At 41.9% G+C, this 13,013-nt stretch overlaps 1 protein-coding gene across 5 annotated transcripts in view; it reads left to right on the top strand.

The window, feature by feature from the left end:
* LOC126236071 (exostosin-3-like) overlaps positions 1-13,013 on the top strand; it is a 310,079-nt gene that overhangs the window by 197,923 nt on the left and 99,143 nt on the right. For 4 of the 5 annotated variants that reach the window (XR_007544868.1, XM_049945127.1, XM_049945126.1 and 1 more), the window contains one exon: positions 3,806-3,936. The exons of the other annotated variant lie outside the window; for it this stretch is intronic. Coding sequence is in view for 3 of the 4 variants with exons in the window: in XM_049945127.1 (XP_049801084.1) it covers positions 3,806-3,936 (131 nt within the window). In the remaining variant the exon portion in view is untranslated. The remainder of the gene's footprint in view (positions 1-3,805; positions 3,937-13,013) is intronic. 5 annotated transcript variants of the gene reach the window in all.

The following is a 13,013-nucleotide window of genomic DNA, read 5'->3' as shown; positions in this document are numbered from 1 at the left end:
GAAGACTTTGTTACAGTGTCATCTGGTATTACATAAGTCGTTCTTGCACCTGTCGTTACTTGGCGATAAACAAAAATGGCGGTTATGTAGTTTGGCCACTAGATAGTGCGCCTTCTTCATTCATAAAGACGCCTTGTTTTCCTGTGCAGTAGTATACTTTAGGCATTTAGGGTAAGCCTCTCCGCGATGCATTACAGTTTGCTGACACAGAAAATGATTTAGGGACCAAGGCAGTGTTATGCGATGGTATAGAGAGAGAATTTTAATATGTTGGAAAAGGTTGTCTAGGTTGTGCTTTTCAGATAGTAATGTAAGAGTTGAAGACAAATAAGAGGGAGTGCAGTGATTGAAGAGACGATAGAGCGAACATAGAGTGCGATAATCCCTCGCTTATCGCCATGTAGTCATGATAGTTGTTTGAAGACATGTGATATGGCAGAAAAAAGCATACGTCATAAATGTATCATACACAAGTTTTTATCTAAAGTTCCAGGCTGTGTGAGCTTTCGCATGGAAGTCCTTGGAGAATGGTATCACCATAATCAAGTTCTTGGAGTATCAGTAATTCAACGAGCTCCTTTTTAAGCTCTAAGGGATTCTTTTCTTCATTACTGTAGTGAATGAAGCGACGCCGAAACCTTCTTAGAGACAGCAGCTGTGTATTCACTCCAGTTCAGTCGCTTTTATAAGAGAGCCGGCCGCGGTGGTCTCGCGGTTCTAGGCGCTCAGTCCGGAGCCGCGCGACTGCTACGGTCACAGGTTCGAATCCTGCCTCGGGCATGGATGTGTGTGATGTCCTTAGGTTAGTTCGGTTTAAGTAGTTCTAAGTTCTAGGGGACTGATGACCACAGATGTTAAGTCCCATAGTGCTCAGAGCCATTTTATAAGAGCAGTCGACGTGAGTTTTGGCGAAAACCAGACTGATATTCATTTAGAAGTTCATTTGACGTTGAATAATTAGTAAGCTGTTCGAGCTCTACGTATTAGAAAACTTGGATAATGCTGACAGAATCAAAATGGGCCTGTAGTCGGAAGGGTGCTTGGCAGATTCCTTCTTGGGTAATGTTTTCATGAGTTCCTGCCTCTAGGCTGTTGGGAAGATGCTGAAGGGCAGTTTGTGGTTAAAAATATCTGTCATTTTGAACAGTAGGAGACCAAGGAGACACCTGATCATTTCCATTATTGTACAATCGTGCCCAGCAGCAGCTGAATGAATTCGCGGAATTGACTCTGTGACCACGTTAACGCTTGCTGGCTGCAGAAAAAAATCTTCCGTTTGTACCATCCACTGATACTTTAAGGGAATCGTGGATTTGCGCCCGTCGCCGTTGGTAAAGCAGAGATATCGGCTTGGCTATATAAGTTTACCACCTGTAATAACATGAAATTTGATTTGTATTCTGTATCTGATGTTCTGGAGCAAATTATTATGAAAACCTTATCTTTAATAGTAGCTTTATAAGAAAACTTGTGCCTGATACTCTTCTGTTTAAATTCAGTTACTTTAGTAAAAGCCAGGAATGATAAGAATAGGCTACGGTTTACTTTCATTTACTTTTGAAACTGCAAGATACCAAGCACCCACAGTCAGTTATTACAGAGTTGATTTTACTAACTGCGAAAAGAAATAAAGTTTACTTTCGTAATAACCGCACTCAGAAAAATTATTGGACTTAAAAAATAAAAAAATGAGGGAAATTTTTAGTGAATATAACATGTAAATATTAATAATACAAAACATGGCTTTTGAAATAAAGGCTTCCGTATTTAATTTCTTCGCTTTTGATGAATGAATTCTATTTTTTCTTACCGAGCTAGGTACCGCAGCGGTTAATACACTGGAGTCGCATTCGGGAGGACGACGATTCAAACCCAAGTACGGGTTTCCAGATTTAGGTTTTTCGTGATTTCCCTAGATCACTCCAGGCAAATGCCGGGATGTTTCCTTTGAGAGACCGCGGCCGATTTCCTACCTCATCCTTGGCACAAGCCTAGCTCGTGCTCCGTCTCTAAAAGTCTTCGAGTCGACGGGACGTTAAACCCAATCTTCCTTACTTCCAACTATTTTTTTTCTTTTTATCTTAAATGAAGGAGAAGCTTGAAGTAACGTAGTCGTAATACGTAATTTATTTTTTATGCTTTAATGAATATAGAGTTTACACACGTTAATCAAACTCAGCGACGAAGACTTAATCCCATCCAAGACCTAATGGAAAGAGACCAAGAGCACAAGATAACGAAAGAACAAGATGACAATAAAGTTTTAACACTCATAAATATCCTTTTATAGTATTCTAACAGAGTTATCGCAGCACAGTTTTATCTCAATACTAGTTACAAGGTTCATGCATCGCTGCAGTTCACAGATGTTCGTAGGAATAAAATTCGCTTAAGCATACTAGACGCCGTCATTTAGCAATTATTTCTCGTGGTATGGAAGAAATTTTGTTAAGTCTCGCTGTGACATAAGACGAAATACGTGTTTTAATCCTCAATAAGAACCAGAGTTTCAGCTCCTGATTTGAGCTTGCTTATTCCTAGACTTTGCTGATTTTTCCGCAGGATGGCAGGTCTATGAGAGTTCTCAGGTAGCGTGTGAGCATACATGAGCTTTGCATTCCTCACAGATTAACTAACTCGGTTGCGTAATTACTTGTAGATGATTGTCAGAGGTCTGGTGTCTTTTTTGTGTGTAGTGCGCTGCATCTGTGACACTCATAACGTGTTTGATGTCGTCTGTGAGCCATGGTGCTGGTTTTCTCCTTACTCTGTTTATCGAACAAGTTACTGAAGAACTTAGTGATGTTAGCTACTTCATTATTAATGTCGAAGTTATTTCCTGCCGTTGTATGCAAAAAATATCATAGACGTCAGCACTAAGCTCTGACATATTTATTCACTAACGAGTCTAAAAGTTGCCACTTGGAATTTACTATTTAGGTATTGCAACGAGTAAGCCATGAATGTTGCATCATGAGCGTAGAAGCCAGGTGATTTGATTGCACATGTATTAATGCATATATCAGTGTCTGCTTTATTGTGCATAGGCCCAAGTTAAATCAGTGTAAGGTTTGAGCAGGAAACTATACCTGTGAATTTTTGGCAAAGAAGGACTGTTGTTTAGAGAATTTATTTTGACATCTTCAGTTACATTTACGTGTTCATACAAAGATTAAAGGCTTGAGAGTACAGATTCACTGCTATAAAGCTGTCCTATTTCAGGTGAATTATATATTAAACATATGAGACACTTTGTACTGTGTGGTTTAATCTCGATGATCATGCACTGGACCTGTTTATCCTAGTTTCTGAACCTAGGCACACTCTTGGGGGACATATTTGTTCGTACATATGCTTCCACACCGCCCCCTCGTCTGTTACATCTGTCGTGTCTCAGAAAAATGTAACCATTCAAGTTTACAGACATGGAAGGGATACTCTGCTTCAGCCATGTGTCTGACATAAAACCGAGATCTTGAAATATGCACCGTCCTTGGTAATCATACACACTACTAAGAACCATATCCCTCCATGTTAATAATGGTGACTTCAGTCTAATTATTCTCTTTGGAAGAAAACATCATCTCTGTTGGTCTCACTGCGTATTTCTTTCAGCTGTCTTACTGTAGCTGTTCTTTCTGTGTGTGGTTGAACTTCCACCGAGCTAGCTTACGTGGCAGTAGTCCATCATGCGAAAGTTACTGTCGTCTTTTCGTTTTGCACCGCAGTGTAATAATAATACTAATGATAATAATCACAAAGAACTGGGAAGCTGAAGAAATGAATGTACATTTTTTTTAAACAGGGTCTGGTGCTGACTTCCGTCCTATTGGTAATGGAATAGGAGGTGTAGGAAAGGAATTCTCTGCAAACTTAGGTGGAAATGTACCAAGAGAACAGTTTACAGTTTTGATGCTGACTTATGAAAAGGAACAGGTAAGAACATAAGAATTGTTTTTTATATGTGTGACTCATATGTATTAAACTGCTTTTGCCACAATTTTTTGGAATTCGCCATTACCTATAAAGATGACTTGTACAACTGGGGGAACTATTTCCTGAATAAATACATACATTCAGAAATAGTGTGTGTATAAATATTTGGAATCTGTTCATGTGATATCAAAACATATTAATCTCATTGAATCATAATAGTAAACTATAATCCCTCTTCATCTCTCACTAGGTAAAACCACAACTAATGATTACATGAAACAATATACTTATATGTGGAATACAAAACCACTGGAAATTCCAAAGTGGTTTAGTACTGTCATACAATGTGCAATTTATCCTAGGTATTGAAAACCCATGAAGTCAAGACTGGACATGAAATCTTCATTACTTGGAGGCACTCATTAATATAGAGAAGAGGCACTCAAAACAATATTTGCATAAGAAACTTCCATTGAAATGAATAAATATAAAAGTATTGGCATCTCAAAGGCGTTATGCTGTTACAACCTAGTGACTCATACAATCAGTATTTACATCATTTCGTAACAGATATCATCATATACGAGGTCTGTTCGGGAAGTAAGGTCCGATATGTAGTGAAATGGAAACCACAGTGAAAATCTGATAATGCTTTGCATAGATGTATAGGATAGTGTCTCTAATATGTTCGTTGAACGCGTCACGTCGCCGTTTTTAGTTCTGAGAGCCCAGTGATAATGTAAAGTTGCCTAGAAAATAATGTCTCCCACCAAGTATGTGTGCCTGTGAAAGATTTCACCTGATTTCATGCAGCCCATAGAAAGTAACTGGCACGCATTTCCTTCTTCATGGACAGTGAAGATGCTCTTCCAGTGTTTACGATGTGAAGTATTTCATCATCCACTGTACAGCCCGGACTTGGCTCCCTCTGATTTTCATTTCTGCTTACGGAATCTCCGGTTATGAAGACAACATTTTGGTACAGACAACAAGCCGCAGATCAGAATAGAGAATTCAGAGAAAGAACAGGCAGCTGCCTTCTGTGACGAGGGTTCTGGAAAGTTGGTACAATGCCACAACATATGTCACAGTGGGAGTGGCGACTATATGGAGAAGTAGCTGAAAGGTGTGGCTAACTGTTGCAAGTAAAACATATTTGATTTTGACTGTGGTTTCCATTTCGCGATCAATGGGACCTCACTTTCCAAATGGCTCTCATATGTGTTTGTCTGTGGTACATGTGAATATCCTATGCACCCTTTCTGTGTCTCTGCACTCCCTCCTGACTTGCCTCCCCCTCCGTCTCTCACCCCACCGGTCTCCTGCCCCTTGGTGTGCCCCCCGACCCCCCTTTCTTTTCATCCCATTGCAACATTCACGAAACAGAACATTCGGAATCTACATAGTATAGAGATATGTTGCCAGCACTGTAGCGAAATGCGGACTGACCACCACTAGGTTTTCGCACATTGCTTAAGGCGTCGACTGCTAGGTGGCCGTACCTGCTGGCTAAATAATTTGCATGAACTCTGGATGTACTGATACGCAGGAACAAGATGTAAACGCAATTGAAATTAAATAATTGATATTCGTACAGATCTTCTTATAGTTAAAACAACAGGAAATAACAGTAATAACGAGCATGATAGGAATCTGCTGAGGTTATATAAACCAGGCGATGAAACTCTCTACCCCCAACCTGTTGCCGCTCCTTTACCGTTGTGTCCCGCCCTCTCTCCATCTCCACACCCTCCACCTTCTTTCCCAACACAACTTCCAGCACATTCCCCTCCCAGATGAACTTTTCCCTGGTATCTACCCCTCCTACAAGCTCTAACCTGACCTTCCCACCTTCTACTCCTTGGGGCTCCCTCTCCCCGTCTTTCCTTCCCATAAGTGGTTTTCCTCCCTCCTCCAACCCCTCCATATCCTATGCACCCTTTCTGTGTCTCTGCACTCCCTCCTGACTTGCCTCCCCCTCCATCTCCCACCTCGCCTGTCCCCTGCCCCTTGGTGTGCCCCCCGATCCCCCTTTCTTTTCATCCCAACTCCTCCAGCCCCTCCCCCACTGCACCTTCCTCTCCTCTCTTTGACCCTCCTCTCAGGCCTCCTCTCCCTCGGCAGTTCCATCCTAGCAGTTCTTATTCTTCATCGTGTATGCTGTGTCTGTTACAGTGGTTTTTTAAGTATCTTTGCTTTGGAGTGTTTTTATACTGTGGCCACATTTTAACTTATGCATGTGACTTCAATGTATTTTATGTGCTCCACGAATTGACAGCTGTGTTTTATACCTGTATTCGACTTTTTTAACTGTCCCACAACGAACGCCTCCATGTCAGTGTGTATTTTAATCCCCATTTTTGGAGTCACCCAGTCATGGAGAACATACTGACCATAATTTCCAGTCTGCAAGGCCACATTACTCCTGTTATCACTGAAATAAAATGTTCATACGCACTATTTCCTCAATGGGATCAGGAACTACAACTATAAATAAAAGTTTTAAGGTCTACTAATTGGTATATTCAGTAAAAGTTGATATGCGCCCGAAACACAATGGTAATAATGTCACTATCACAAACAGCACTATTAGCAGTTCAAAGGCGATCTCTGCAGGAAGTTCCAAGTAAAATGGTCTATCACCCTGACTTGTAATCGCCAAAGTTAACTGCTCGCCTTAAAAGTGGAAAATAATCTCGCTACTCGCCACGTGGTTTTGTCAGCATTACGGGCGGCACACAGGCAGTTACTTCCGTGAAAAGTAAGTTCAGAAATGGTTCAAATGGTGTGGTGAGTGTACTGTAAGACCTTCGGTACACACACCATCAGATTATTTGGCTTGTCGCTCTAACAAAGTAGGCGAGTGTCAGCAATATGTCTTGTGGTCTTATCGTGGCGTGTTTATCTTCTGCCATTAAGTCAGATGATAGAAATGCCACTTGCACGCTTAGAGTAGCAGACTGAAGGTGACCAACTTTAAACAGAACTTGATTAATTTTCACACACATTTATTAAAATAATAAAAACCATGGACATTATGTAACTTGATTCTGGATGCTGTTTACAATTGACAATCTGAAGTTCCTTTGGTCTTGGTACGTTACTCTTATTCTCACATATCTCTGATACTTGACAAAGCGTCTATTCATTTATCTTCATGGCTATGTACAGGAATATGGTAATCTTATTAGTCGCAGACTGAAACTTGACTATAGACTGGGACAGACTAATGCAGACTGGTACAGACTGGTGCAGACAAATGCAGACTGACTAATCGTAGGTCTGTACACTCGTTAAAATACCTCGTGCGTTCAGGTATCACGCGCGAGTGTGATCCACGAGGAGGAAAGGTTCTACGTTAGCAGCAATCTCATTGGCTGCGTTACATATTAATACGTGGATCGGTGGAAGCAGAATTTGGTCCGTCTCTAAGGCAGCGCCATCTCGTAGTGCGGAGATGGACGAGCGCTGCGCCTGTGCTGTTGTGCTTAGCGGGGAGCGCTCTAGTGGGAAAGTTGTGTACGCGCTGACTACACAGAACTGTGTACACAACAAATGGCTCTGAGCACTACGCACTTAACGTCTGAGGTCATCAGTCGCCTAGAACTTAGAAGTAATTAAACTTAACTAACCTAAGGACATCACACACATCTATGCCCAAGGCAGGATTCGAACCTGCGACAGGACCGGTCGCTCGGCTCCAGACTGTAGCGCCTAGAACCGCACGGCCACTCTGACCGGCGAAAAGTAAGTGATCCAGGACGCTGAACAGTCCTCATGAGTTCACTTCCTATTTTTACCGAAAACTTGTTTGGTAGCTATCCGGCTGTGACGACATCCGAGGCACAGAGTACGCAGGCATTTGACTGAAGCAGACAGAGAGATATCTCGATGCAAAGTGTCTGTTCGTACTGCCTCACTAGCCGTATTTATTAATGGGGCAGCGGACCGCCGAACAAAACATTTGCTATCAACCGCTCTAGGCACAGGTAGCACCATCTAAATGGCCTCTGTTTGGGATACTGATTACTTAACAACTCTGTCGTTCATCAATTCACAACCCTATTACTTCTTATACAAAAGAGTGGAGTTAGCTTTAGTTACTGAAAAAGTTTCAGCTCCACGGCATTTAAACTTTGTCTGCTATAATTTTTAGAACTTAACTGACAACAGAACGCTACCTCTGAGCTGCCTCTTTTAGATTTCTTGTAATAATTATTCTTTAAATTAAAATCTTGAAATTTGATACAGCAGTATTATTTCATCAGTGTAATCGAGTGCTGTAATTAGAACTTTCTATAAAAAAATACAAATTAAACTTAATATTTTATGAATAGGGACTTTTTCATTCCAAATTTAGTTTTCAGTAATTAATTTGAAAATTAATAGATTCTCGTAGTTAAGATTTTTATATCAGACTGGAGCTACATTCGAATTCTCATCTTTCTGAGTCTAGTAGACTATTGACCGCCTTCAGTTTTTCATAAAAACGCCAATTTTGACTAAATCGGGTTTAGACTCGTATCTTTTGATTGGGACGTACAACTTCAGATTCCAAAGACTTTTCAGCTTTCTAGCTTCATCCTTCGCGCCACTTCTTTTCTTCTTAAGATAACGCATTTAGCAAAACACATTCATTAGAGCATTGTGAGACTTGGCAACGTTATCATCAATATATTTAAGCATACACTGACATAGTTCGGAAAAGTTATTTCACTTTTCACCTCCACTCTTAAATTATGGTGCAATCCTTGGTACACTGTGCACAGGTACGTTATGATGAAATGGCGTTGGTAGTAGTAAACAGGGGCAAGTCCTGGTCCACTCACTCGCCTCTGTATCTCTCGCAATGAAACAACGCTTGTTTCGCCACAAATTCTTAAATTTCGTGCTCGTTTCTTTCTAAGAGGTCTAAGCTCGTATTCTGCAATTGTAAATTCAGGGTGCAGGCGTCCGCAAGTTGTGGCTCACATCTGCACTGACGACGCCGGTTGCTTGGGTTCTGAGGCCATCCTCGGTTCATACAGGCAGCTGGTGGAGGTGGTGAAGGCTGCTAGCCTCATACATGGGGTGCAAGCAAAGACCATAATTTGCAGTGTTGTTCCCAGAGTTGATCAGAGTCCTTTTGTTTCGAGCTGAGTGAAGGGTCTCAACCAAGCGATTCGTCGAATCTGTTACAGTCTTTGGTGCAGAAGTCTAGACCTGTTTTAGCGACTGGGAATTGGTGGGGCTACCCTTGATGCGTCAGGCGTGCTAACCGAGTACAGAGTGCATGTGGACTGCACATGAGGGTCTTTTTGAATAGGTGACGGTCTCAGGTACTATGATGACTATTTTCCAGTCGATATGCAGTCAAACGGCGTTCAGAATAAAGACACTTCGACTGTCACAACTTTATTAGTAAGATGTAAAAGTACTCATAACAAAATTGCCGAATTTGCTGAGCTCCAGGAAAGTTCTCGTGCTCAAAATATTCTCGGGACTGAAAGCTTGCTGAAACCCGAGGTGGAAAGGTCTGAGATATTTAGCGACTCATGGAACGTATATCGACAAGACAGATCAGAGGCCATAGAAGGGCGAGTGTTACTTGCAACTGACAAAAATATTGTCTCTATTCAGGTCGAACTTGAGTGTGACAGTGCAGTTATCTCATGTCGTGTAACAGGTTTAGGTGAAACTGAGTTAAATTTTATATGTTTTTACCGGCCACCCGATTCCGCTGTGACAGTTCTACAGTCACTCAAAGAAAGTCTACGGTCAGTAGTGCGTAAATACCCAGATCGTATAGTACTAGTTCGAGGCGACTTTAACCTACCGTGTATAAACTGGGATGGTTATGGATTCATTGCAGGGGGTAAAGACAGACTGCTGTGTGAAGAACTTTTGAACATGTTTTCCGGAAACTGTCTCCCACAGCAGGTTCGGCAGCCCCCACGCCATGAGAATATCTTAAGACCTTGTAGGTACAAATAGGCTGGACATTATCGACAAAGTCAGTATAGAAATGGGATTAGCGATCATGATGTCATCATAGCAACTACAGTTAGGGAAGTTAATGAATCAGTTAAGAAGCCTAGGAGAGTGTTTGTGTTAGAAAAAGCGGATACGCAACTGTTATCATCTCACTTAGACGCTGAATTGACGTCACTCAATTCCATTAACATGGACGTAGAGGAATTATGGGCAAAGTTTAATCAGACTGTAAATTGTTGTCTGAAGAATAAGGTGCCTAGTAACTCAATTAAGGAAGGGAGGGACCAACCACGATTTAATAACAGAATTCGGAAAATGCTGATGAAGCAGAGGCTGCTGCACTCGCAGTTCAAAACAACGCTTAAAAGGCGACAAGCAAAGATTAGTAGAAATTGGTGCACCAGTGAAAATATCTGTGCACGAAGCATACAACAACTACCACCGTCATACCTTAGCAAACGACCTGGAAGAGAGCCCGAGATAATTCTAGTCCTATGTGTAATCTCTAAGTGGGACTAAGGCTCCATCCAGTCACTTGTTGACCAGTCTGGTCAGGCAGATGCAAATAGCAAAACGAAAAACGAAGTGTTAAATTTCACGTTTATGAAATCGTTCACGCAGGAGAATTGTACAAACATACCGTCATTTGCACATCGAACAGAGTTCCATAACGACGACGCAGTAATAAGCATCCCCGGAGTAGAAAAATAGCTGAAAGTCTTGAAAACAAGTAAGTCACGAGGTCTGGGTGGAATCCCGTTTCGATTTTTCAAATACTACTTTACAGCACTGGCCTCTTACATAGTGTGCATTTACCACGAATCTCTCACCCAGCACAAAGCCCCAAGCGATTGGGGGAAAGCGCAGGTGACACCTGCGTATAAAACGGGCAAAAGAACGACCCGCAAAATTACAGACCAGTGTCCGTAACATCGGTTTGCTGCAGACTCCTTGTACACATTTTCAGTTCAAAAATAATAAATTTTCTTGAGACCCAGACTCATATGTCCACCAGTCAGCATGGTTTTAGGAAACATTGTTCGTGCGAAATGCTGCTTGCCTTTTCTCACATGATATACTGCGAATTGTGGATGAAGGGCAATGGCCACATTCCCTATTTCTAGATTTCCGGAAAGCGTTTGACACAATGTCTCACTGCAGGCTGTTAAAGACTGTATGAACATATGGAACTGGTTTACAGACATATAAGTGTCTCCAAGATTTCTTAGTGGCAGAAACCAGTATGTTGTACACTATGGCGAGTGTTGATCAGAGACTATGATATCGTCAGGAGTGCCACACGGAAGTGTGGTAAGACCGCGATTACTTTCTATATGCATAGATGATCTGGCGGACAGGGTAAGCAGCAATCTGCGTTGTTTGCTGATGACGCTGTGGCGTAGGGGAAGGTGTTGAAGATAAGTGACTGTAGGAGGATATAAGGAGACTTACAGAAAATTTCTAGTTGTTGTGATAAACGCCAGCTACCTCTAAATGCGGATGACCAGGAAAAACAAACCTTTAATGTTCGGATACAGTGTTACTAGCGTCCTGTTTGAAACAGTCACGTCGTTTCAATAGCTGGCCGCATCGTTGCAATATGATATGAAATGGAATGAGCATGTGAATATTGTGACAGGGAAGACGAATGGTCGACTTCGCATTATTGGCAGAATTCTAGGAAAGTGTGGTTCATGTGTAAAGGATACCGGATATGGGACGGCACTGTGACCTATTCTTGAGTACTGATCGAGTTTTTGGGATTCGCACAGGATCGAATTAAAGGAAGCCATTGAAGCAATTGAGAGGCGGAGTGAAAGGTTTGTTACTGGTAGGTTCGAAAAAAGACGCAAGTGTTACGGCCATTCTTCGAGAACTCAAATGGGAATCCCTTGAGCGAAGGCAACATTCTTTTGGAGGAACACTGTTGATAAAATTTAGGGAACTGGCATTGGAAGTTGACTGCAGAACGATTCTAGTGTCTCCAAAGTACATTGTGCTTAAGGACCACGCAGATAAGACACTAAAAGTTGGAGTTAATACGAAGGTGTATAGATAGAAATTTCAGTCTCTTTCCTCCTCTCCATTTACGAGTGGAACAGGAAAGTAAATGACTTTTAGTGGAAGAGGCTACTCTCCGTCACGCGCCGTGCGGTGGATTTCTCCGTATCTATGTAGATGCAGATACAGATGTTGAAGCCAAAGCGGATGAATTGGTGCGAGCCATTTGTCACGAAGTCAAAAGGGTTTAATATTCTCTTGCGTCCCACTCCACAGTCCTTAAGCCGCAGAGAAAGACAGGTCAGGAGATACTACCAAATATCGTTAGGGGAAACAGAACGACAAAGAAGGCTGAGTGTCTACCCAACATTCAAACAGCAAATGAAGAGCTACTAGAGCAAACAAGGGTATCAAAATGGGAGGTATACCTTAAGGACCAAACGATAACACATGTTTGGGGTTTTCCATGCAAACTTGCAATAAACAAGGCTCGGTCACCCTTTGCATTATCTACACTGAAACGATCCGACGGCATGATGACGACAGCCTGGGAGACATCAGTCAGAAGTTTGCTGCCAGACGATACAACGATGGAACACAGGGGGTACCAGCAGAATCTTCGCTCTAAATTACTAGAGGAGCGTGTGAATAACGGTGTTGTGATTCCATTTGGCCAGGGGTAAGTGAGACTGGCAATAATGAAACTGAAGGAGAAGAAAGCACCAGGACTTGAGAGGATACTGGCAGAAGTGTTGCATCAGCTAGTGGACCAAACTGTGCCATGTACAACAGTGTTATTAAACACGAATGTCTTTTGCAGAGTCAGATGCCCAGAATCTGGAAAATCTCGAATATCAGTATACTAACAAAAGGGCAGACAAAGACCCAAGATAACCGAAATCTTACAATCCGAATTATTGGGTAAATGCTCTATCCGAAGAATAGGAGAGGCTTCTGGGCCGCCACCTGATGGGCCACAGACAGGCAGTGGATAAGAGCTCCCTAGAGTACAGTTTCAGGAAAGGGAAATCCAACGAGGGTACTATGAATCAAGCAATGAATATTGTAAACACCTCAGATGACAAGCATGTTATAGGCATAAT

This window comes from Schistocerca nitens, chromosome 2 (genome assembly GCF_023898315.1).
Source record: "Schistocerca nitens isolate TAMUIC-IGC-003100 chromosome 2, iqSchNite1.1, whole genome shotgun sequence".
In the NCBI taxonomy this organism is placed as follows: domain Eukaryota; kingdom Metazoa; phylum Arthropoda; class Insecta; order Orthoptera; family Acrididae; genus Schistocerca; species Schistocerca nitens.
Note: the sequence above shows the minus strand (reverse complement) of the source record. Positions and strands in the feature narration are given on the sequence as shown.